Source organism: Anas acuta, chromosome 2, assembly GCF_963932015.1.
Source record: "Anas acuta chromosome 2, bAnaAcu1.1, whole genome shotgun sequence".
Lineage (NCBI taxonomy): Eukaryota > Metazoa > Chordata > Aves > Anseriformes > Anatidae > Anas > Anas acuta.
In genome coordinates, this window is record NC_088980.1 from 98,010,911 (window position 1) to 98,038,897 (window position 27,987).

The 27,987-nt window shown below is 38.8% G+C and overlaps 1 protein-coding gene across 2 annotated transcripts in view; it reads right to left on the reverse strand.

The window, feature by feature from the left end:
* Nucleotides 1-27,987, reverse strand: part of ZNF407 (zinc finger protein 407) — a 332,746-nt gene that overhangs the window by 292,515 nt on the left and 12,244 nt on the right. The window contains exons 2-4 of one of the 2 annotated variants that reach the window (XM_068671344.1): nt 27,076-27,223; nt 11,628-16,439; nt 5,685-5,799 (exon numbers count right to left, since the gene is read on the reverse strand). In XM_068671344.1, coding sequence (XP_068527445.1) covers nt 5,685-5,799; nt 11,628-16,404 — 4,892 coding nt within the window. In that variant the 5' untranslated portion in view covers nt 16,405-16,439; nt 27,076-27,223. The remainder of the gene's footprint in view (nt 1-5,684; nt 5,800-11,627; nt 16,440-27,075; nt 27,224-27,987) is intronic. The other variant, XM_068671345.1, reaches the window with a different exon arrangement.

Sequence of the window (27,987 nt, forward strand, 5' to 3'; positions counted from 1 at the left end):
TACCTTTTCTCTTCAGCAAGCACAACTAAATCATTATTACAGTCTAATTTAGCACGCAAATGGCGGTTTATTAAGTCAGAAAGCTGGTCGTGACTTCCCTGTCCCGTTTGCAGTACCAGGCTCCAACAGAAGGGTCCCTGCCCCGCCTGCCCCGCAGCCTCCCACTCGCTTGCCGTGGCCTCATCCAGCTCCACGGCCGGCCTCCAGGCCACCAGCACAGCACCGTGTCTGCACCAGCTCCGGAAAGGTGCTGGGAGCTCTCCTGAATGGAAGTAAATTGCTTCCATTGCAAGCAGTTTTCTTAAACGCTAAAAATAGGGGCTACGTGCAGAAGGTCAAGTTTGCAAATCTAATAAAATGATAGATAACTGAACAAAAATTGGCGAGATAATGTGAGGCACATGTTACCTTACTCCACATACTTTTCTAGAATTTTCTTATTAATTTGCCTAAAAGCGTGTGCAGGTTTGGAAAGCTGCTACGTAGGCTGAACTCATTTTCTTTAGTAAAGTGTAAACAGGCACAAGCGCCCGATCGGACCACATGGCAAAAAGCAGACAGAAAGAAACTCGGCGTACCTGGGTGTGGAGCAGTCATTTCACACACACTTATGTTTAATCTAACCAGCTGAACCAAACGCTGATGTTTGGATTGGCCACATCTGTAGCTACGGTGTGTGTAATTAATTGTTCGTTCAAAAATGCAATTTCATGATGCATTTGACGATTTAGGTACACAACAGTTTTAGTTTTCAGAGCCGACTAAAAATAGTGATTTTAATTTATTCCTGCTGCCTACAATTACCCACAACCATGTATTTTTAAATATTTCCAGCCTATAAAAATTACTAATTTTTGCCACTTGTGTTTATCTGCATTTAGACTTTGATTTGGATAAATTAAGCTCTCAAGTGTTCCTTGCTTTATGAAACTCTGCATGTTGTACACTTCAACACAAATAAATGACTTCTACCATTAGAGGTTTAAATAATGTAATGTATTTCATGCTCAGCCTGAAGCTGGATTCCAATGAAGTTGCTAATGCACGTAATGATTAAGTGTAACTCAAATACTAACTGTGTTGTTGAAAACATGACAGGCAATAATTTGGTCTATTATATTCTGCCATTTAATTGCCTAGTACAGACATTCTCTGACACGTTATGAAGCAATGATTTACAATTATTCAAGCTGCAAAGGTCAGAAAGTGACATTATAATCATCTACACAGAGATCCCTTCTAATGCACAAAAACTAGGTAATACCACACAAAAATAGTTTTACTAGAGTAGCAACTTTCTATTTAAGATTTCCCAAACTGCACACATATAAATAATTAATTTACATTACAGTACATTAAGGCATCCTTGAAAATATAATGTTTTTCCTGCTCCTACCAATAAATTTACGAATAAGTCTTTTTGCTTGCTAAAAGCGATCTTAAGAGCGGGCTTTCACTAAAAGTAGCCTGACATTAACAGGCTGAAAATCTAAAAGATTTTTTTTTTTAAACATAACACAGGAGTACAGCCAATTTTTTGTACAGGAGTACAGCCAATTCTCACCTATAAAGCAGGAAGATCTGTTAGCCACTATACTCAATATAGGTGAGTATTTTTCTTTAGATGTTCTCAAAGCAACCAGTGTCATTAAAATACTAAGCTTTATACAGATTAAGATCTCCCAACTATTCTTAGCATTAACAACAGCAGCAAAAGTGAAGTTATTTCCATGCTTGGGACACTGTATCTCTTGTCAAAGCTTATTTATACGGGGCTTCAAAAAAAAACAGAATTTAGCAAGATACTTATTTAGCAGAACATCTTATAACATCTCCAGGATTAATTGGGAAAAAGAGTTTGAAAGCAAAACGAGGAAGCACATAGGAAAAGGGTGTAATACATCCATCCACCAAAACAAATCCAAAACATAAAAAATAAAAGTAGGAAAACAAAAAAACAAAAACAGTAACACAGGGAAAAAATAATTCAGGGGAAAAAAAAAATCTATTTCCACCCCCTCCAATTTCCCTCGTGTCTGTTCCTTAAAACACTTGACTACTATATATAGAATAAACATGATAAAGATATTACTACAAATGACCTTTCAGTTTTTAGGATGGTAGTAAGAAATGTTGATGTGCATGTTTTAAATACTGACAATTTTCCTAAAAATCCAAACCTACCTTACACCTATCTTCTTCAGTAGATTTTTTAGGAAGTCATAAAGGAGAGGGGGGAAAAAAATGAACGAAGCAGCCATTGTTACTCAAAACATGTAACTACATCCCCCAAAATTCTGTTTCTGAAAGCAAAGGCAAGAACAAGGCACAGGAATAGGAGATGCTTTTTTTAAATCAAACATTGCCTATAAATTCTGTTCAAAATCTCAAGTGCAGAACAATGCATTTTTCATGTTCTACCTGAGGCATAAAATTCGAAAAGTGCATGATAAGCCTTTTCAAGCCTTTTCACTGCATTCCACCAGGCAAATGAAACAAAAATTTTAAACGCTGGGCAACCAAGATTTGCTCATCTCACCCAGGGTGTTGTGTCAGCCAAATTCAGAGCCAGACTTACAAAAATTAAATTCAAATATGCAGCAGTTTGCTATGCACGGAAAATAGATACTACCTCTGAAATAACGGGATATATTTTACAGCCATGGGTATGGAAAAGAAAACAATTAACGCACATCTGTGATAAGAAAATGAGTAGCAGACGGTTTATTCCAAATGTTAAAACATTAGCGGTGTCCAATTTCTGTATCGTGTAGTTTCTGCCGTGCAGCTGAAGAAAAACAAACCCTGAACTTCAATTAAAAAACAACAACAAAAACCACAGCAAAATTACTGCGTTTTTCAACAACCAAGTGAATTATATATTGTGTGCTTTGTATCATGTAAATATGAGGAACGTTTGGAAAATTTAGACACAGCAAACCCTTCCAATAAGAACAACACAGATACATTGTTTTTTTAAAAGTTGGGTTTTTTTTTTTAAGTGTTATTTTGAGAACACACTACACCACAATGTTGCACTGACATTTCACCTTTAAAAAGTGCCCAGGCAGATTCAAAAGCTTTTGAAACACAATTTATCCTCACAACTAGCAGAGGGCTTATTACTACGAATCTAAAAGTCAGAGGATAGAATATTAACTACTGCAGAAAAGAAAACATAGTGCAGGACCTTCTGTTTGTGACAAAATTACAGAGTTAATGTTCCTGAAAGATCACTTCACCTTTTAAAGCATGATTTTTAAAAAGGTAAAATTTATAGCAATTAAAGCTAATGAAGAAATGCAGCATGAGCTGCTTATGTTCAGGAACTAATAGGTCCACTGAGCATTTCTAAGATTATTTAGCCATCAATGATAATGAATTGACATTGTCAGTGGTGTTAATGTACCAATGCTCTATAGTGCCACTAATCCGATAGCCAATCCTAGCAATTTTTTTTTTTATGTTGCCACTTTATGTTTTTTAACTTACACACTACCCAATGCTTTCATTAAAAACAGCAGAAACACAGCACAAGCTATTACACTTTTTTCTGTTCTTCCACATTAAAGGATGGCATATTCATTATTCGGACTACAGTTCAAACTGCTCTGGTCATTCCTTCTCCCTCAAATCCTGCCCAATTCTTCAGGTCTGTTAGCTACAGTATAAAAACGTCTTTTCCAATTAAATCAATGTTAATGTGTAATTCTTAAAATACATTTTTTGGTGCACATTAAGTGAAATGTGATGATTATTTGAACAAGTACATAAATCAGATTTTTGTGAGCACGGATTATCGTGGTGTATGTCTCTTCAGCTCATTGTTTTGTCATATCTAAATAGCACAGCTTCATGTTGTTGATGCAAATTAGTAGTAATACAATACTGCACAAAAATGGAAAATGAGTACCTGCTTGGCTACCAGGTATGACATATCAGCAACACGTAGTAAGCAATCAGCTTCCCAAACTGACTAGAATTCAAGCTCACTGTTTAAATCATCCATGTCATGAATTACAACCAAGTTGTGTATTTTCTGAGACATATTCTAAGAACATGTCAACCCTGGAGGGAAGGAATGGTTTTAGAAAAGTGAGAAACTGTGCCAAAGCCTGATCAGTTTAATTTTCTTTTTATAAAAGATACACTATTAACTGTTTCAAGATTTTCGACTTTGCCTTTGATGATTACATAGTTAAGTAACATGATTTTTCTTTCTAAGTTAAAAGGGAACTGAATAAAGAACCATTGTCAAGTTTGTTGAAAACTTCTAAAGAACCGAGCTTAGCATCAGCTAAACAGTTTTGTGGATCTGTAGTTGATAACCATCTCCCATGCCAAATTCTCAGCAATCCATATAGTAGACACAGCAAATAAAAATTTTTCAACAACATAAAATAGGCTACTGTGCATAAAGTTCATATTAAGCATGCTGCAAAATAAAGAGTAGCACGAGTTATTCTACTACTGATATTCAGTGGACTTAAGAATTAGGCTCATACATTTTTATTTCGTGTTCCAAGAAGTCAGCAATTAATTTTCTTAAGTGAGTAAAAACATCCAAAGTATCTCATAATGCTGCATGCAAAATTATTTGAAAAACAGAGAGATGAATCAGTGAAAATCACTCAGCTGCATCTTCAGCTGAAGATTCACTTGTCCTTTAAAATGTGTAACTCACTTTGTCCTGCAGTGGATCAGTATGCCAAGACTAAAAAAAAATCTTCCTGCTTAATATTATCCCTAGCAGCACACCACACCATTCATGTGTGCACTGCATCATCTAATTGAACCTGTGCTGTTCTACACATTAGCCATAAGACTGCTACAGCAGGTTACATAGGTTTGAGTAAAGTGTTTTTATATGATGCATATATTAGTTAATTTCTCTAGCATAATAACATTAAAATATATTTTTAATCAGAAGTAGGGTATTAAAATCCAACTTTGAATGTCCTATGATGTACCATATATGCCATGGCATTTTAAAACCTTTTAAACATTTCTGCTAAATTAATTAGTTTTGCATTAAGGAGTCTCAATGCCTCCTATTAAATGCAACACATTTGAAGGACAATTAAACATTATGAACGATCCTTCTGAGGAAATAACGATTAAGTAAAAAAGAAAAACAAGATTTTTTTGGTAACAAACAGGAACACAAGCATACATAAAAGACTTCAATTTATTTTTAAAAGTCTTATGCCCGCAATATTTTAGAGCCATTTGTTTGAAAAATCAGTCTTCTGTTTTGTTTTCGTAAAGAATGAAAACCCTAATGGAGTCCAGAAATCTGTTAATGGTACTAAAATTATAACAGTATAGCAAAAGAAAAAACCCCACACAGTAAAGTCTATATTATATATTTTTTATGTCTTTAAATGGAATTTACAGTTCTCCCTGGCAATGTGAATGAACATCCTATAATTTAGTCAATTTACAGATTACAGGTTCAAATTGACCTTGTAGCCCATAAAATTGCTCATCTTCAGTGCAGGATTAGAAGTGGGAAAAGAATGTCATAACTGTATTTAAGGAATTTACCATAACAATGGAAAGGAGGATATGCATGCATAATTTTAGCCACTCTTGCTCACATCAGAGTTTTCAATTCTGAAACAATGCATATCCTGCACTCTTCTCCTGGTTAACCATGGTGGAGACTGTTTCAATTTACTCACCCACAGACATGACACTTGTATTCCCTCATCCCAAGGTGCCTCTTGACATGGTTTCTGGCATCTCCGAGCTGAGCTGTTGCAAAGTGGCATATCTTGCACTTGAATGGCTTTGATCCTAAGTAAAATTTAGCATAAGATATGAGTTGAATTAGAATAATATATCACCCACAGTTAAAGAAATAAAAATTCCTGGGAAAAAATAACCTTTAAAAAAGCCTACCCCACATTTAACCTGTTTGAGATTTTTGCCTAATAAAAAAAGTAGCTCGTACATAAATTTATAATGCCCAGGACACAGATGGTATAAACTCATTAAAGTTTCCTTAGGTTCAGGACCACAGAAACTACTCTCTTAATGCTTAATAATCATTCACTTCTTTCTTTTTTTTTTCTTTTTTAAAAACAAAGAATATTAAAATGAAACAGAAAACCTTTCAACAAGATGACAAAAGTTGTTCTACGTCTTTCGCCATTTCCAGATACAGAAACTCAGGTAATGGTCTAAAATTGGTTTGATATTGGTGTAAACTCAAAATGTATTTTTTTTTAAGCAAGCATATTTGAAGTAAAGTAATTTTACAAGTCTTCCGACTTTGAATAGATTTCACATTAGCAGTGGTATTTCAGATTTGTTCTGTCACACACAGAAAATGATTCATCACCTAGCCATTGTAATGACATGCAATGTATGAATATACAGTGGATAAAATATTATGCCTTTATGACTGTTTTATGGTCAAGAATTTATGATTATTCTGCAAACCAGAAGTATTGACATTTTGGCTATTATTTATTTCAAGAACAAACTTTAATATTAAATGTCTAGTGCAGACCAAAGAACTTTAGAATTATTTCTCCAAGGAAAAAGTACCAGGCTATTTCTTGTATCACATCAGTTCAGCAAAAAGTCCAATTATTTGTCTGTCTTAATTATCAGGGATCCTCTCCAGAGTATGGAAAGATTATTTTATTTTTTTTTACTGAAATAGTTGAATCGGGCACACGTCAGTCCCTATGTTACTAAGCAGTAACACAGTTCCAAAGTATGCTGGAGCACTTTCCAATTTTCTGACCACTAAATCCTTAAGCCAATAAATCAAAATCATAGAACTGCAGTTAAAAGTAAGTACAATATGGTCACAGATTCTCCGTATTATGTTTAGTATATGTTTTGCGAAGTACTTCTTCCAATACAGTTAAGCATAATATGAAATATGTGATCTTTAACAAATATACATAAAGAGCTCTGATAAGAAAAATGTTACACTATATCATGCGTGATCAATGAACCTTTTTGCTTTGCCCTTGAAACAGAATCTCCTCCAAGAATCCACTGGTGAAATTGAGGATCTTAGTAAAAAATTTTAGGGTCTTAAATTTCAATTTAATTCCCAAAAGCTGACGAAAAATGAAGCATTTAATTTTAATCTTCTAACTGAAATAAAAAAGTCAACAGTACTAAGCACGGGCAGACAAGGTTGAATATTTCACAGTTCAATGACAATGAAGCCAGATCTCTTAATACTTCCATTTCTACTGTTGGAAGTAGATGTAAAATATATTTAGCACCTGAATGGTTATATCTAGTCAGCTTTATATGTTTAAATGTCAAAAGCAGGTTGAGACTGGAGCTAACAGCAATCACATTCTATCAATCACACTGAAAAACCCCAGTTTATTTAAATGATCCTGATAAAACTAAATTAATCATTAATTTGGTGACATTTCAAATCAACACTGCATTCTATAAAGAGACCCATGCAAATAAAAAAGCCTATCTTTGCATTAAATAAAAGAGTATTAAAAGTTGATGTTTTAACTTATGATCTTAAAGACTAATTGCACAATTAATAATACCAAGGCCACAGTCAGGATTTCTTTTTAATCTATCGGTGTTTATACTGCTGTTTCATATCACAGAATTCAAATACCAGGTGGATTCAATCCTATGTTCCTTTAGTTTCTCTCCTACTGATTAAATTGTAAATTCGTTCCTCATTCTGTTACTGCAGGTGTCCCGCAGGGTTTCCATACAAGACCTTTGCTGTTTTCCATTTACATGACTCCTTTGTGAAAAACTGAAGTTCAGACCAATCGTAGCTACAGTGTGCTGACAATACATAAATGTATTATTCCGTTGACTGCTCTCATCCAAAAACCACTGAGGCCTTGAGGTTTATTTATTTATTTATTCCTCACATCCGGAGCTGAATATCTGTTAACATCTCCATTTAAGCTCCATGAAAATTCACTTGCTGGCAGGCTACAGTCAGTACTTATCACCTGAAACAAAAGCAGTACATCTCCCCTTCAGGTTGCTGATGCCAAATTCATTCCAGTATCTTCTTGGATGGAAAAAATAAAAATATATGCTTAAGATGAAGGCATTAGACTGAAAGTTAAACAAATGTGGCAAAAATCTCTTTTTAGTATAAGGCTATCTGAAACAATATTGAAGCAATTAAATATTTCTTAGCCATTTTTATCACCAATGTCAATGTTTCTCATCTGCTGTGTTAATGTGATACTTACTACTGGCTTTACATTTGGCTTTTAGTTCACTAAGAAAAATACTTGCAATACAGCACCTTTCCAACCAAATGACTTTAAAAAAAAAAAAAAGCCATAGAATTACTTTATCCACAAGTGGAATAGTGGCATGGAAACAGTGTACATTTTCGGAGGCAGAAGTAAACAATAAGGCTTTTAACTACAGAATTGAGGAAAAAAAAAAGAAAATAGACTAACTCTTAATGACAGAATTGGGAAAAAAAAATGAAAATAGACTAAATAACACAAACCATGCTGTTGTTTCTCATGAGATGACAGGAGTTAATAATCCTAACACAAAAGAAACCCAAACCTCTAACAAAAGTTCACTGCCTGTTTTAAGCCAACATCATCTGCATGTGCAGGCAGAGCTGTAGCTCTAGCTCAGGCCCAACGCAAAGCAAGCAGAGCCACGTGAAACACCATCGTGCCATCTCCTAGTACGGTTGGGATATGGGTAGTAAGATGCCACTCTTACATTTGGCAAGCCTTCCACTTACTGAAGAAATCTGATGAGAAAAGAAACAAAGAGGATGTGGTTGCAGGTGATTTTTCCTCACATGTTGATTGTTAATTAAGTTTATGGGACCTGCATCAATTGCAAACTAAAAAGTCTTCCACCTCGACTACTCCTTGTATTTGTCTTTACACTTCCTCATTTTCACTTGTCAACATGTGATGGACTTGCTTGTTATCTCCTCTGTAGCAAAGCTTTCCTTTCATTTGCAACGTGAAAATCTCTTAGATTATTTAACAGTATTTCAAAATGATTTTTTTTCTATTAATGTAAATCATTAGTTGTTTCTTTCTACAACTTTCCTTTCCATTCCTCCCTACCCCAAAACCATCACCAATTACTCAAATTAATTTAAAAAAAAAAAAAAAGAAAAATGAGGAGTTAGATATGGTTATAGATACAAACACATATCTATATGCATAGATGCACATCCTGATGCTGAAGAAAGACTTATAAAAAGCACATAATCAGAACAATAGATGGGAAAATAACGGCAGCTTCTCCTCCTGTTATGCACCTGATGTTACCCTAGAAGAGATGAGAGAAGCTGGAAATACTACTGTGCTTTGTCTCACCAATGGTATATGTGCAGCTGGTGGTGCAGGGCAGTTCCCCCTGCCACCATCCCCAATAACCCCATGTTTGTTTCTTATTCAGCTGCATCTGTTGTGATCTGACAGACTGGGCGGAAAGGTTCTATGGCACACAAAGGAAATCACAAATATGAAAACGGGGACTGGAGGAGAAAGCCTTCCTCCCATTAACTGTTAATAAAAGTCTCCGCATGGCTATTTATGCGAATAAGCAAGGCATCAGAAGAGCCATCCATTTAGAGGTGCTGTGAGAAAGAGGCCCGATTAAACTCCCATCTGTAACCCTTCCACACCCCTCCACCAGCACCACCACCAAGTGACTTGCAAACTGAAATGTATCCTTTTGCTGCTTTGCATATTTAGGACCATTCAAAAGCACGATGAAAATATTCTTCATGATAAGACCTACACACGAGATGGTAAAAAGTACACTAACTTTTACTAAATGTTACAATCAATGATGTAACTTACGTAAGTAGGGTTGCTTTGTCATATATTGATAGTTACCTCACTTTCACATCCACATTAACTTGATTTTAAATGCAATTAATACATATAGTCAAGGAAGACTAATGGACTACATTCTGCACTTAACCTGGTGGACATTTTCAAATGGCACAAGTGACCAGTGCAAACCTATTTTGCATTGTAAACGACTAAATAAATCTTAATGGATTAAGAATGATCAGCTATCAACACACAAGGGAAATTAAGTGCTGAAATGCCTACATTGATTATTTTAAATTATTAGCCTTACTCTGTTCTTGAATTTGTATGCTTTTAGTGAGCTTTAACACATTTACAAGACTTATTGACTATAATTACAAGAGAATTCAAGTAATGGACACATCAATTATAAGCAACATGTCTTGACCAGACAGTTGCATAAAGAATTCTAAAGAGAGCTCCATTAGCATCTTCCCCCTTAGTTTTACTCAGTTTTATCTGCCGAAAGAGGGCATATTAAGGGCTTATGCAGCTGCTCTGACCATGGGAACACGGCCGTCCCTCTAAAGACTTAACGCCGCATTCAGAGCTGGACATTAGCTGCAGCAATCCAGATAACTGCGTTATTGACAGGCCAGAAGTAACGCTGAAAGTATTAAGTAGGTGAGTTATCGGCATGCATGAATACTGCAGTTATAGTAAAATGCTTTGAAAGGTTTGAAATACAACGTCCGTGTTCCCCAAGATTAATTTTGAACTTTGTTGTCCAGTCATGCCCTCGCCTTTTCATAAAAAACTTACAAAACTATTTTCGGATTATGCCAGGCATTACCATACTTACATGTTTCTTTTTTCTTACCTTTTTGTTCTCTTCCTTGTAACCATGCACTAAGTTTCAAATACTGCATGAATTTAAACTATAGCTTCCATAATAAGCCATTATTTAAAAGTACAGTAAAATAAACCTTACAGTTTTAATGAAAATATGTTCATTGAAATGTGAATTTATTATTCAAATCCACTCATAAATTCAACCATGGAGACACCACTTGTCTAAGCAGAGCTCAGTGATTTAGAAAAGCTGTCTATTTAAAATAAAGAATGTATGGCAGGTTTATAGAAACATCGCAGTGAATTTTTACATAAATTTAGAACTGCAGCTTATGCATTTTTCTACAAAAATGTTTTTTAAGTTTTCCACTTAAAATTAAACATAAAAATGAATTGGAAGTGTGATCAGCACAGAAACTTAATCAGATATTACATCCCCGTGCATCACATCAACATTACACACTACCTCCCAAAAAGGCTGACCTATTCCAATTCCCATAACTTATTTCCACAATAAACTCTTGATGCTCATTATTGGTATTTATTAAGGAATGATGTATTCTCAAATGGCTATCCTGAAGCGTCACGCTAAAATGCTGCAAGTATTACTGAATTGAGACGAAATAAACAATTTGGATGTTAAACAACTGCGAGGAAGAGGACGTTAGAAAGAGCAGCTAATTGTTCTCTTAAACCAGCACTGCTTCATTATATGAATTTAAGAACCAATTAATGATTACAATTTAGATTAAAGGGAAGGAAATCTCTATATATGAAACAAAAAGCAGAAGGGCGACTGCGCTTAAAACGTTCTTACATTTTCTGCCCTTTGATCACCGTATTTTCATACCCCTTTAGGTAATTTTCAATTTCATCGGTGGCTCATCAGGCAGTATGAATACCAGTTCCTAAGAAATGTTAAAGAGATTAACAAGCAGAAAAAGACCAACGGTAATAATTCACTCCGTTTCAAAGAGACCACTCGCAAAGAGAGCGTTTCCATACCTGTATGGGTACGGATGTGAGCTAGGAAGGCCATGGAATTGCTACTCCTGCACATCTTCCCGCAGTACTTGCAGACGTTGCCTTGGTTCTCTTCCCTCTCTCTGTTTATTTGCTCCGTGTCCTCCACGATGTACTTATTCACTTCCCGCAACAGCTCCTCGTGCTGCTCTTTGATGTGGAGGAACAAGTTCTGCTCCGAATCGAAGGGCTCGGTGCACTTCACGCATTTAAAGGTAGCGCCTCCTTCGGGCAGCTCCTCCACGCTGGCCTGCTCATTTCGCATGTGCCCCGCACTGGCCAAGTGCTGGTGAAGGTTGCTCTCCGTGTAAAACGATTTTCCACAGAGTAAACAATGAAAATGTTTTTCTTTTGAAGGATGTTTCATGGCTATGTGAACATTTAGTCCGCTCAAACCATCTGCTAGGAAGCCGCAGTCATCACAGCGAATACGTGTCGATTCCCCAAGGGAAATTCCTTCCGACTTCTTCTTTTTCCCACTGTTTGGTGAAGTGTCTGCTTTCACTGCGAACTCACCAACTCTCACTGCACCTGATGTTTGTCCTTCATCTGCATGGTCAATGGCCTCCTCGTCTTGATGGCTTTTTAATCTCACTATGGAAGGATCAAACTTGCCAAAATTTTGCATTGCCTTTCCTTTATCATCAGCACTGATAACTGTTCCTAAAGCCTCATTACTACTTTCTTGCATGCCCTCAGCTGCTGAGCCATCTGCCTCCCAAACACTGTTATTTATAGATACTTCTGCTTCATGTTGTGCTTCCATAAGGGCTTCTTCCTCCTCCCCAGTAGGATCCTCTTTGAAACTTCTGTCACCCTCTAAACTATGTATATTTTGCATCATTTCTCCGATGTTTCCAGCAAAATTTGATTGCTGTACTGCACTTTTTGTTTCTGGAAGACTTAACACAAGTGGGTTATTTTCTTTCAGTGGTATTTCTTCAAGAACGTCTGTGTTTCTACATTCTACTTCAGGGTTTTCTCTAGTTGCTTCCAAGCTTTCCTCGCCTTTTCCTGAATTCAAGTCTGTGCCACCTGAACTATTTTGATTTTCTGCTGAGCAGTCGTCTGAGCTGAGCAGCTCCTCACCATGCCCATTGCTCTGCAACTCACAAGTGCCTGCTTCTTTAACTGATACCTCTTCATCAAGCTTAACAGCTTTATCTTTCTGAGGACCTTGCTGGAATCCTTCACAAAGAAGGTTTTCTCCTCCATTTTTAGCTTCCACTTCAACTTCACTTTTTACTGTATTTTGGGAGCTGCCTTCTTTAGGCGTTTCTGGGGACGCATTTTCGTCCAAGACAAGACCCTCAGTTAAGCTTTTATTCATACGATCACCTTCTGCTGCATCACTGGTGTATTTCATTTCATCTACAACAGTTGTCACCTCTCCTGCACTGGGATGGTGCTCCTCTTGAGACAAAGCAGCGCCTTCTTTAGTGATATGTGCTGCTTCTGCTTCCTCCATTGAAGAATAAACATGCGACTCTCTCCTAATTTTATGTTTCTCCGTTGCCGCATGCCTAATCATCTCTCTCCGTGTAACAGCATAGTAGTCACAAGCCATGCAGTAGTATTCAAATTGTTTGGTATGTTTTCGTTTCACGTGCAACTCCAGAGAAGAAGAAGAATGAGCAGTGAAGTCGCAATGTATACACCTGTTGTCGTTTGCACCCACTGCTCTTCTCTGGAAGCACGGGTCACCATCCTGGGTAACCTTTGCTGGTTCAAGCAGTACGTGTTGTTTTATATTTACCAAATTGCTAGCATGCTCCAAGTCTGGCAGCCTACTGGCATTTTCAGCCTTTACCTCAGCCTCTCCTTGCTCAACTTCTTGATTGTCTAAGACAGAATTCCCCAAATCTGATGTCTGGCCACCATCCTCAACATGTTCACACAGGGCAGTCACAGGGCTGCTAACCTTGCTCGTGGATTCAAAATTACCTCCTTCAGGGTTAACAACGATCTCCGAGTTCTGTTTTCCACATCCTTCTATTTCCACACGACTTTTGTGTTTTTTGGTCGCACAGTGCCGTTCCATGTCTCCTTTGGTTACAGTGTAGTAATTGCAAACCTTACACAAATAGCTGTACTGATGACTGTGCTTTCGTCTGATATGAACAGTCAAGTTTGTAACACTGGAGGCCAAAAGACCGCAATGGGTGCATGTCCTAGAAATAGTGCCTTTGGGTCTCCCTCTTTTCGGTGCGTTAGCTAAAACCAATTCATTTTCACCAATTCTTTGATCAACTGCAACAAACTCCTTATTTCTTGATATGTTTTCCACAGCAGAAGATGAAACGTGTATAATTTCTTTATCTAACTCTGTGCTCCCATTCCCAGAAATGCAAGGATCCATCACTGTTTTAATACCACCAACACCAACGCAAACCTTTTCGATGCATTCCTCAAAACGTAGTCCAATATTGTTTTTCCTGGCATTTTCAAGGTGCTTGCTTCTTTTGATATGCTTCTCCATTCCTTCCTTACTCAGGGAGTAAAGATTACATGCTTTGCAAAGAAAGTGGTACTCCTGTGCATGTCGGAGTTTTATGTGCCTTGTAAGAACCGTGGAAGATCTTGTCTTATAAAAACACTTTTTACACTGAAATTGGGTTTTATTCAGAACAGAATGCTTTACATCATTTCTATGATTTGCAAAGGAAGAGTCTGGAGTTTTTGGTTTCATCGATACTTCCATTTCCTTTGCAAGACTTTGGCTACTGTTTGATAGTGAGTCAGCGTAACTTACCACCTGCAAGGTCGGATCACTGTTACTCAAAGAAGTTGCTGGCTGAACTAATGAACTATCATGTTTCTCCTCTTTTTGATGATTTATCAGCTCCTCTTGTGTTTGAAAGAAAAGAACACAAGTTGGACAACTGTGGGACATATTATGCACTTCACTCATATGGCTTTCAAAGATTATCACATTCAAGCTGGTAAATGAACAAAGTTGACAATTAAAGCTGCAACCTCCCATCTGGTGTTTACTGTCCTGACAGTGTTGCTTCATGTCTTCCTCGACTCCAGAGGAATAACTACACGTCTGACAATGAAACTGAATCCTTTTTGTGTGAAGCTCTACAGTATGAGTTTCCAAACTTTTTTTGTTCTGAAAAGCATGGCCATAGTCCATGGAAGTATGATGAACACCGTGATCAGCAGTAAGTTTACCTTCAGAATTTGTAGTATCTGTAGGGCTGGAAGAAAGTGTATTTGGCTTATCCTGAGTAAGATCTTGAATTTCTGAAGTATTACAAAGACTTTTATCATCTGTTTCTAATTCTGTAGGTGATGTAGGGCTTGACTCACCAGGTTTAGCCTGTGTGCTGGAGACATGCTTTATGTGTACTCTCTGAGTTTCAGACTTGCCTCTCTTACCCAACAAACTGTACCTTCTTTTAACTTGCCTTTTTAATCTAAGAGACCTACTTCCTCCAAAAGAAGTCCTTAGCAATACAATGTTTCTTTTATGTTCCAGTCTATCAAATCTCTTTGTCACATTTAAACTGCTAACTAGCTTTTTGGAAGCTGGAGGGAGCTCTGATTTCTGCAATACACTTTCTGAGGGTCCTGGTATTTCTAGCTTTTCAGTGTTAACTTCATGATTTCCTTCTACGCTGGAAGAAGGCAACTTTCCTTTTGTAGTATCTGTTTTTTCATCAGGAATATTTGTAGATGGTATCATTTCAACAAGAAGTTCAGTGTTATCATTTTGTTTAGACAAGCTTACTTTTGAGCCTTTCAGTGCACTGCAAACATTTAATTCTTTTGCATCAGCAGTCCTTGCCCTTAATTTACTGCTCCCGGGTTTTGCTCTCACATTTCTCTCTCTGGTTGCAGTAGACTGTTGCTTTTTAAAGGATTTTTTTGTCAATATCTGTACAAATCCTCCCCGTGCAGCAAGATTTTGGCGTCGAAGGTGTGTCTTGCTGAGGAAATGAGAATTTAGGAGATTTTCCTCAGGACTCTGAAAACCACAAAGATCACAACAAAATATCTTGGATTGTTCACAATCTTGCTTACCATCTGTATGTAATGTTGAACTAGATTTAGTTGAGCAACTACAGCGAGGGCTTGTTTGCTCTTCAGATTGTTTACAGAGGCTTTCTTGTATATGCTTTTCCATATCAGAGCAGGATGGTAATAACTGATCACATGTTTTGTCTTTAAAATCTTTGTCTATGTTTCCAGCTCTGTAGCCAACACTGATTTCTTCTGAAGAAGATAACTTTTCAGGAACAGCAGCTAGCACCTCTTGTGAATGTTTGCTTTCCTTGTGAATTTTCAGGATGGCACCATCAGCACATTTGAAATCACAATGTGGGCACACAAAATTTGAATTAAATATGTTATCACCATGACAACTGGTGACTCCTTCCTTCTTTGCAGCTCCAGCTTCTATGCTATCTGCTCCTACAGCTAGGACTTTGTGCAACTTCCTTCCAGTGTCCTTCACGTCTGCTGAAGAAATCAGCTTTCTTTTCCTGCAGACATTCTCAGGTCTCTCTGCTTCAGCAATGTCCAGGCTTGGTGATCCTGACAATGCCCTTTTGTTTGTTCCATTCTCTTTCCTTTTCTTTTCAAGGTTCCTGAACACTTCATCTGATATGAGCCTTCTTCTCTGCTGAGATGAAGAGTCACATTCAGCATTTTCTCCTGATGCATTTTTCAGGGATCCTTTTCTCAGCTTAGTTTCCAAACTCTCATCAACATCAACTCTCTTCTGATTATCCTCCCCATCCATTCTTAACATGGATACTGTCAACTGTAGAGCATTTGGCTTAGTACCTATAAAAGAAAAGAGTTATTATTAATCTTTTATATACAACCAAAATTTATAAAGCTAAAGATAATAATAATAAAAAAAACTTTTACAAAACAAGTTTAATAAATAAAAAAAAAACACCAATAATTTGGCAAATTAAAATTGCGTCAAACCTCGTGACACCTGAAAACCAAAACAACTCCTAGGCTCTTGGTTCTCTATGTCATTTAAACACCATGTGACCAAGGACCGGCTTCAAAAGTGGTTCTGTAATCAAGTAACTTACCAATGAGCATTGCCAAGACTCACATGCTTAGCAACCCTAAAAATATGTTAATTTTATTTAAGTGCTTGAATTTTTACATGCTTAAACTTGGGTAGACAAGCCTAACCTTCATTTCTAGACGCATTTGTTAAACACTGACAGAGTTCAGGGAACCAGTCATAGGACATTCAACTTTTCCTGGTCAAGAAATCCAGGATCACAAACTTAAAAGCTCCAAGGAGCAAATGACCATGACTGCAGCAACAAATAAAACAAAGCTGACACAAATTACAAGTACTTTAAGTATGAAGATTTCCATCCTTCCCGTTTAGATTACCTGCTAAAGAATGAGATGAAAAATGCTAACTGAGACATGTTATAAAAGAATATGCCACTAGTATAGTTCCCCATCACTCCATGAAAATCCTCTAGAAGTTCATTTCCCAATAAAAAAGACATGAAATAACAGTGCAGAGACAGGGAACATCTTTGAACCCCAGCACAAACTCTAGCCATCCACATCCAGTTACCAAAAGCTTTCTTTCAACTTCCCAGCGTGACCTTCCTGCTCCCAAAAAGATGTCACCAGCAGAAAACTGATGCTACCAACACACTTTACAAGGGGGGAGGGGGTGGGAAATCAAATCTTGACGTTTATTACCTTTTCATTTTGATATGAAGCGATCGAGAATTGAAAGTGCATTTCATTTTAACAGATGATTAAATACTAAATGTTTATCTATGTGCTTTATGCTATGATTTAAGCATCAATTTGCTGCAGATCCAAGTATCCATTTTTTTGTTCAGTTACCCATTGAATGAGGCCATGACCACAATAGTAAGTACTTCCTGACAAGATTAAGTAATTGCAACATTGATACAAGCAATGCAAGGTACAAAAAAAAAAAAAGTATTTAAGTACATGTCAAAAAAAATCTTGGTTTTGAGGACAAAGTAAAAAAGTGTTGAATTGGGGAAATATACCCAAATCAAATGGACTTGTTACTTACAGAGGTAAAAACAAAATTGGTTTGGGGCTAATGATAATTTAAGGAAGGCCTGTAAGCAATTGAGTGCATAGAAGTTGCAGATGTTGAACAGACCTGTTTTCCAACTGCAGGCCTATCACTGAGCTAAAATACTGACCAAGCTTACACCCTGTTAGCTGTACCCAGCCTTTTAAATGAGAAAGCAAAATCTCCAGATCCCAGCAGATCTTTTGGAGGCTCCAAATACTGCTTCTTTGTCTTTTTCTGATTCTTACACTGTACTATTTTTTTCCTTTTTCACTAAACCATGATACATATTACCTCAATTAGTTAAAATTAAAACAATCCGGTCCATATTCTCAGTTGGTGTACGCCAATATCCTGTCAGCATACTCAAAAACACCACAGCAATTAATAGCAGAGGGGAATGAAGCCTTTGAAGAGCAAGCATACCCTGAAAAGGTTTACGACCACTGCTTGTGATATGGAAAAAAAAAGATTAGATTAAAATTATGTTGTTTAATTGGAGTACAGCTTTATGTATGTAACTTGCTTAGGAAATATCAAGGAATTATTTCAGTGATGAGCACCACAAGTCCGTCTTTAACAGTCTGCAAGCAGCAGCCATGGGTCCTCTGCCTCACTGCACTTCCACAGCGAGTTCCCAGCCCACCACTGAGACCTGACCGCTCTTCCCTTATGTGACCTGGGGGGAAAAAAGCAGTTTTTCCCTGCTGTATAAGCCAATTTGCAATGTCAGACCAACCCTCCATCTTCTTGATAGGATACTTTCAGAGCGTTTAATTTATCAGAGAGCCTGTCCGGCAGTGTACGAATACCTGCACTGCAAACTTCCACTATCAAAGGTTGTGTCTGGGTAATTAGTGGCTTCTCCATTGACAAAAATTCACACATCCAAGCCATATTAATAAGCAGAGGACTGGTGGCTCCTCACCACACTCTCTTCCGACATGCTTCATGCCCATTTAGAGTCATCCTATAATTTGATTTAAACCTTAAAGTGCTGTCACACCGAGATCAACCTCTGACAGAAATCGCAAACCGCTTTCAGCCGCAGATACGGTAATCACCTGAGGTGGATGCTCCCCGGCTGTCACAGCAAGGTATCAGCTCCTCTCGGAACAAGCCTTCCCTGCCATACCCGCTCGGATTCAGCTCATTTCCGATAGCCACCTGCAAACCTCAAAACACGGCTGCTTATTGGCGTGCAGCACCCCCAGGCTTAGCCTTACTTCTCGGCATTTGTTCGCTAAGTCTCCTGTAGAAGTTCATCCCACTCTACGAGCTATCAAAAACACAAAAAAAAACAGATTGCAATCCCAGCTCTGGCATCCATCCTTGTCTGGTTGGATTCGGTTCAACCGGATTGCATCAATTAAGGGCTTTCACGCCCTTAGAAAAAGAAATCTATTTCCCTTATTTTATCTTTGCAAACTGTAGTCACCAACAGGTCGCTGGGCAAGCGTAACATGCAAAATACAAACCTCACAGGTGCTTCATGCCCCTGCCTTCTTACCTACTGCCTACAGTCCTCTGAGTCATCAGTACATGGCCACGCTCGTTTCTGCCTTCAATCTGTGATAACTTTTCCCGTGCAGCCCAGGGATGCACTCCACTTCAGTCACAGGCAGCACTCCTGGTGAAGCCTACAGCCTGGTGTCTTTCCCACAGCTAACAAGTATCAATCATCAAGGCAGGAACTCCTCGAGCACACAGAACAAGCTAGGTGTAGTAACAACTCTATGCCCTCACGTGCCTCGTCTCCAACCCACACATGAGTGCTCATGAAAATATTTCCTCCCGGCACACGCTCCCCAGAGGCATATTCGTCTCTGCCCCAACCACCATATGCCCTGTGTCAAAATACCATCACACTGGAGTGTCCACCTGCATGAAACCGTAATCCATGAAGAACAAAACATAAAACTAAACATCTTTGAGGTGACTGCTGTTGCCCTGCTAAAATGTGACTTACATTTCCTTAAGTTCCTTTTAGCTCTCTCTAGAAGTTGCCTTTATGGCAGGAGTGTATCCTCTGACGTAGATGGCAACGGCTGCTGTCACTGCTGCTTGCTGGGACCACAGTCAGCGATTTGCTGTGATGGAGTCAGTTTTCCAAACCCCAGACAAGATCTAACCCTCAGCATGAAAGCACATCTCAGTTTCTCCCCACTCCCATCTTTGCTCAGACAACACCACTGTGTCTCTAACACAACCTTAGTAGCACATGCCTCAGTTTTCTTGATGGGATTGTGGTGCCTTACGCACAAAGCAAGCTTTGGGCAGAACTCTTCTCAGCTTCTTGTACAGATTTATTGCATGAATGACTATTGTTACCTGAAGGATGTGTTCAGCACACTGTAAGACTCCTGTAGGCAAAAGGAGCCATCTCAGCACCGTTTTGCTCTTGCTTCTTGTGCTTATTCCTTTATTGTAAGCTTCTTCCCTGAAAGTGCCTGCTCAGATTTGCCACCAAACAAGAGAGCAATGGCGAAGGAGCAAGCTGGTCACAAATCTGGACTGCCCTAACCCTCAGCCTGCATAAGCTAATTCATCTCCACTCTCATCAAAGCCATGACACTAATTAATGGGTAGCCTAAATTTAGTATTAGTATGGGAACTGATACACCAAAGAAGGCATCAAAAGCACTCTGAGTTTGTACAGTCCCAGTGACCACCGCTAAAATATTATACATATGGCTAAATGTGGGTGGGTTTTTTTGCAAAACAGATCTTGGATGAAGCGTTGAGTGCAACAGGGATCAGCATCAGGAGCAAAGATTCTGCACCTGGAGTTTGATTAAGTCAAGTGACAACCACAAAACACATCCCAGATTTAACAAGCATCTCTCCGCAGCCATGACAACTTAAGCACACATTTAAGTCCACTTCCAGCATGACTGAATAAGACTTTTGACATCAGTGTGATGCTGACAGACTCACACAGCAGCAGAAGTGGAGAAGCACAGCTCTTGAAGTTGTTACTACCTTAACCATGGATCAATGAGCCTAAAAATATGCAAGATACAAGTTGTTCATGCTTTTCAGTCTATCTTCACTTTTTAAAGATTCCAGGTACGTTTTTACAAGTAATAGGTAACCACTTAACCTATCGTATCAATAAATCAGATGGGATTTTGCAGGCCCTGGACCACACCAATAAAATGGACAGGCAGAAGGCAGCAGACCACCAGGGCATAGAATCAAGCCCAGCTGAAATAGGCAGTGGTCAAATCGTTGGTATTCCAGCAGCTGAAAACTCAGCTCTGTCAAACAGCTCTCCCTGAACATCATGCTTGATGTTCAAAATGAAGCTGTTCTAACTCAAAAGTGGGTTGACTTTTTGTAACATAAATCTTTTGTTAATGCTCATATAAATCAAGTATAGCTGAACAGATTCTTAAAGGACGTGAACAAAAATTAATTTGCCACATTAGCTTCAGGTTAACAAATTCTTCAGCTTGGAGACAGTCATACATTACTTAACACACTTTCAGGTTCTTTGCAGCACATTGCTGTTCTTAAGTTTTGAAAAGAAACCTGTTGTGGCCCGACCACTTGTGCTAAGCTCAGTATAATTCTACTGGACATGTTAGCTATGTCTTTAGCATAATGCTTTTCTTCAGTAATTTCTCAACTATCCAAAAGAAGTTGAACATATTTTTAAGATCTTCAAAATGAGAATATTTATGTTATAGATGCTACATCTGCATCATAAAAATACCAAAATCTTTGCCACACATATGAGGAAAGATACATTTTTAAATTACAACTGCATAATACACAGGATTTTGGCTATCACAAAAGCCAATACAGCTAAAGATTCTCCTCTTCTGTGCACTAGGACTTCCAAATGGTCAGAATCTTGAAGTTTTTGTTTTAATAATTAATCTAATTTAAAAGATACAGTCCACTGTCACAGCTCATCACTTCCTCACTACCTACAAAGAAGAAAACAAATAGAAAACATGATAAAAATACCATTTCTTAAGCTACTACCACTATTTAATACCAGATAAGAATACAGATTTTTTTTTATTCTCCCTACAATGCTTTCTCGTATATTGATACTGTATTTGCTACAGCTCTATATAAAAACATCAGTCATCTGGGGACAGAAGATCTTCTCTTTGACAGAAATAGAAAACATTTTACTGGAGTGTTTTCACTATTTTTTTCCTCTGGTAGTCCACAAAGCAGGATGTAATTTCTCTATGCCAACAGATACAGACAGTACAGTTTAGATTTTCAATGTGAGACTTAGATTTCCCTAATCCTCAGATGAAATTTAGAAAGTTGTAATCTCAAATTAAAATCAAAAGGACAAGCAATTTAGTAATGTTCCATAAACCTGGAATGAACTGCAAAGATCCCTAACTTGATGCTCAATACATTTTTATTTACTTCTCTTTCTGCTCATATGCCAGCCCTGTAACAGCAGGAGTGTGGATGCCTATGGAAGAACCCAAAGAAAGTGTATTTACAGGTACTATATTCCAGTTAGATTTTTATTTTGTGTGCTAATCTTGGCATGAAAATTCCCCAAACACTTCTCAGTCAGCATATTATCATCTCCAACTACTCAATATCCAACCTGCAGTGTTTGTAAAAGATGAGATACATCGAAAACAAAGTTTTATTTCTCTCTGTTAAAAATTTCCCTTCTTCAGACAATTAATTCTTTCAATGAAATCAAGGATACAATGAAGCAATACTGATTTAAGGAGCTCTTTATATAGCCTGAACAAAGCTGAATGTGAACCACTCAATTCAATGTGTAAACTTTGTGCCAAATAAACATTTTCTCACTTTCAGAGGCAGAACAGTCATAATCAAACTGTGTATCTTTTTCACAGTCTTACAAGGTCACACCTCTTCCTTCAGAGTGACTAATCCAAGAGAAGAGTCTCTCATCGATGGAACAGACCAGACAGTAGCATTATTGGTTCAAATAGAAAAAAGATCAACTTTCCTTTGGGAAGTATTCGATGCTACCAGTCACAAACATATTTTTCCTTGTAGCTCAAGAACACTGGAACTTCAAGCTCTGCGTTGCATCCCTTTTCTCTGTGTACAGCAACTCATTGTGTTAGGGCACTGGAGCCTCAAGAGGAGATTTCCAAGCAAGCTACAGTTTTTCAAAGACAAAAAACTTTGGAACATCCACACTGATGAATCTACAGTAGTTAAAATAGCAAAATAAGAAGCCCACTGATAGCCATCACCTCAGTACCACTGAGGACTGTGAGCTCTCTGCGCTCATTAACATCGTTTTCTCATAGGCATCAGAAAAAACTGTAAGGGCATCAGAGGGAAATAAATGCACCCTGCAATACTACTCACATCCTTCTTGCTTCTGCTTCCAAACCACTGAAAGTCCTTCAGGGAGAAAAAAAAAAGACAAAATAAAGGAAGTCTTTATGAATGCCTGACATAAAAATGTATATATTAACTCACACCAAAAGGAAGAAGAGAAAGCTTCTTATTTCATCATCACCTCACTTCAGAAAGAGCCAAATGCTGCTAAATTCAGTAATGATCACTCACGAGATTAGTTTTGCTAAGTACACACACACACACACAGAAGCATGGATACAGACTCATTTCAAGTGCTGTCAGAAATAATTCAATGTCCAAGACAGACAGTAAGAGGCAATGCCCTAGAATCTCCTAAGAAGTGTTGAATAACCTCAATATTTTCAATTTTTGAAATTTAAAAAGACCCCTATATTTTGACTTACAAATTCAAAGAATTTTGACTATTTCCAGAGGGAGGCATAGATACTGCAACAGCAATACAAATATACAACAGACTTCTGAGGATCCAGGAAAGTTCGTATTTCTATAGCACTGTGATATTTATGGATGAAAAACAATATTTAAGTCTTCTCAAAATAGTTTAGAGTGCTCATCGGGTCCATGAAATAAAATAAATAAATCACTCTTCATGCACAGTAATGAGTCCCTTGGTTTGTGGGAATCCTCAGAATTGCATGGTTTCGTGCAAGATGCAGTTCTCACCAACTTCACCAATTAAAACTAGAAAAGAAAAAAAAAGTAAAAGTAATTTGAATTTCTTCTCTATCATAGGCTGTGGTACTCTGACATACCGTGTATCACACTGAACTGTGTCAGGGGAAGCACAAATGCACTATCGCTACCATGCTGCCAACTGGAAAAAAAAAAGTTTTACTTTTTCCTGCACTTTTACAGAAAAAGTCAAAAGTAAGGTAAAATCACTATTTCTTGCGAGCTGGCTCTTATAATCTTTACCCTAGAAACTCTGACTCTGTCCTCCTTTAAAACAAAAGGAGTACAGATTTCCTAGACAGCTATTCTGGTGTCTGGTTCTTGTCAAGATTTCCTAAGTTTTCACCAGCTTTCGTTTAAAACAAACAATAAAAAAAATAAATAAAAACAAGGGAAGATAGTTTTGTTGGCCCCTTGTTTTCTACTACTGTGTCATACGAAAAGCAGCCAAGAGGCCCCAGTTCTTTAAGGCTGGGCTGCACTTGCCTGCTAACACAGCTGGAAAGCCCAACCCAAGCAGCCAGCTCTCTGCCAGCCTGGAGACTGGTTTTTGAGTAAGATGAACCAGGATGCAGAAGGGAAGCAGGAAGTAGAAAAAAATGCAAGGAAGAAGGAAAAAAAAAGACAGAAATATGCATTTTTTTCACATTGGAATGTTCTTGTCATTTTTTACATGACAACAACAAAAACCCACACAATCAAACTGAAAATATTGAGCATTTTTCAGTTATTTATTACCCAGATACTCACGGAGCAGAAGCTCACTGTATATATAAAAAATAACCTAACAAAAACAATTTCAAATTAAAGGTACACCAACAATAGTTTGAGTGTATTTTATCCATGATTTATGCAAGTACGAAGTACTTTATACTTGCAAGTATGAAGTTAGAACATAAAAACTGTATGAAAGGCACAAAAAGGAGGGAGGATGGTGGAAGGTAGAAAGGGAAACCCAACATGTTTCAAATGCTGGTGTCTTCTGACTGATGGCTTTAATTGCCTCGCTTGTTGTTCTTTAATGACTCTAAGTTCTACTAAGGTAAATTAGGTCCACGTGGTTTGGCTTAATGTATTTATCCCCCTTTTTAAATGACTGTGGCAAAGAGTGCATATAATAATTTGTGTGTCCATGCGCACACTTGGTGTTACTGTGCTTCTTATTTTCAGCTGAGATCCTTTAATAGGCTGATGACAAGAGGAAAATGGCTCCGTGAGTTTTTCACTGAACAGGTAACGTAAGGAGTTAGGCCTATTCGTGCAGTAGGTGAAGAAAGTTTCCGGAGAAGAATACAAATTGTGCATACACTTCTAAAGAAAACAAGAAATTAATAAAAATAAAAGCATTCTGATGACACCTGGTGGCCACTTCACACACGGAAGTAATTGCGTTTCTCTGAGAAAAGCGGCTCCAAGAGAAATGTTACGTGTCTCTCTGCTAGGCGTACCTACAGAACTGACAGGTGGCATTAGCATCAATTAAAACACACACTCATTAGAAGATATACATTTACACATATGCACATACCGAACCAGCATAGTATCAGTGTTGATACACAGTGACGCACTCGATTTTAACTATTAGCTTATTACACAAAGACAAAGCCCATTTTCCTGTACATCGACACAGAAGCTCACACTGGAAGTACTTCAGCTCAGTCCTGTAAGACATATGAAACCCAGACTTTCTTTTCAGTTTTGATTTTCCAGCTCAGTTGCTTAAATAAGGCGGAGGGGGAGGGGGCCGAGGAGCAGTTGAAGTGGGGGGGCTGTTTCTCATTCCGGTGTATTCAGCAGGGCTCCGTGCTACAGATGCTGTCCCTAATCCCTGTCACAGTGCGTTAGCCCCCCAGCTCACTTCAGCAAAGCACACGCAGCAGCTTCGTTTCCTTGTACGACTGTATCGCTAACAAAGAGAGTGTAATATCCACCATTAGAAATTAGTATAAAAAGGTGATAGCGGTACACAGATCTCAGCTGCATAGGTGATAAACCTCCAACACACGGCGGAAAGGCTGCGTGTCAAATTACCCCTTTTCTCCTCCACAGTTCCTTATAATACATGCAAGCAATCACAATAGTTCTGCCAGCTCCCCTGCAACAGATAGGGTGATTTTTTCCCCCATAACCTCAGATGATTGTCACCAAGACTTAAACCATCCATAGCAGTGCGAAGCTTGGCTTCCCCTGTAATAACTGTTATTTGCTTTCACGAGAACAAACCCTGCTTCAGCTGAAGTCACTGCACGCCTTTTAGAGCTCTGTACTTCTCCGCTCTGAAAAGTTCAAGAGTTTACCATTGAATTTCACTCTAATTTCCATCACCGACTGTGTCAACAGATGGAAGCAAATACAAGACAGCAGAGGGAGGCGTACAGATGTTACGGTGGCACTTGCAATATGAGATGATACAAGAACTAGCGCTGACTGCTGCGGTGCCTGTGATGAGTCATGAGCTACTCTCGCGGCACAATATGGAGCCTCTTCCCTTCCCCATCCCCAAGCCCTCTGCCACAGCTAACCATGGAGCTACAAAAGGTGCCCTTCCTCCAGCCATGGAGAGAAGAGAAACCAAAAGACGACCAGAAAAACGCATTCCTGGTCAGTGGATAAGAGAGAGAAGGCGACCAAGGCAGGGGCTGTGCTGCAGAGAAGCGCTCTGTACACCCAGGAGAGTGAGGACAGGAGATGTGAGAGCAAAATCCACCTTGCACCGCAGCCATGCAGAGAAACCAGATCTCCCCAGGACAGGTCCTTACCAGGGGGATGGGAAGCAATCCAAGAGGAGTAGGGACAACCCCTTGCTGACACCACCATCACCTATAAACTCCCAATTACCCCCTTGTACAAAGAATTTGCAGCACTGGTACTTTTGGAACAAATACCATGAAGGTTTTAAATGCTGCTCCTTATCAGTAGTACCACTTTCCCCCATGTCTACTTGTATCAGTGCAACAAATTCTATGCCTACCCAAATTAGTCCCTGAAATTTAGTTATCTTCCAGAATTAGCAATATACTTAAGCGTGGGGATAGTTTGAGAATGATTCCTCCGAGGTTTGAAGTTAGGCACATGTGCTCAAGTGCATTCCCAAAGAAGGACTCACTGGCAATGAACATTTCATTCCTCCTCTAGGAATAGTACATATAGTACAGTCGCACTGGAGACCAGACCACTTCCTTGGTATCTACAAAAATTGTGCAGCTTCATTCTACTATGCCAAACAGCTGCACCTTGCTCATTAGTTTTCTATTATACAGATATCTAGTGCAAAATCTCGGTATTTTAAGGGATATTACGTAACAGCTACATAGGGCTGCAGTGTGTCGCCTTCAGTTCATCACAAAATCCTACCTCCAGTCAGCACCCCAACTATGAAAGATCACTGAGAAACATCAGAAGTGGAGTCCAGGGTAAGCAGTCTTGTCCTCTGCCCAGGTCTACAGGCGGCAGCAGCACCTACAGCTGCAGTGCTCAGGGTAACACCTGTAGTGCTCCTTCTCTGCAGGGGGAAAAACAGGTAATGGTGAGTGCAGTGACCGCAGCCATCGCCTCCTCCTCCCCGCATCCCTTTTGGGCAAGCAGCCCGAACAAGCCCAACAGCCTGTGAGGCCCCTTCCAGACGAGGCTCCACGCATCGCACGCCAGCAGAGACACACGATTTTTCCCCATGAGAGGAGACCTTGGGGACTGCAACTTGTGTAAGTTGCCTTTGCATTTCCTCTATTCATCACTCTCTCTTGGGAATGCATTAGGAGAGTGTTATTGCTAAAAATACTACTAATTCCCTGAAAAGCACTGAGTTAAAATCAATCTTACAAACTTTCCTGAGATCAATAGGTTTTAATGAACAAAGAAAACATATTCTGTGGCGACAATGGGCACGCTCACGGAGACCAAGCTAGAATAAGAAATTACAGCTGTCCCGACGTTTCCTTAGAGGAAAAAATTGACATATTACTAAGTAGGCTATCACTCAGTTCAGACTGCGCGAGGATCCGGAGGACCACAAGCTCACCCTTATGGGCTACCTGCACGATGATTTATAACAGCAGAGCACAGCCAGGATGCAAAGCCAGTTTTTCCGCGCTGTCGACAGGGCAGCAGGTTGGCTCCACGCTCCCGGCTTACTAAGCAGCGGAGCTACACCAGCCCCAATTACAGACAGAGTTAATTTCTCCGACGGAGCAATACGGACACAGAAAGCAGGCTGCACGCCAGACAGGCTGCTTCCTCGAGCAAAGAGTACAGGCACAGTCTGTTTTG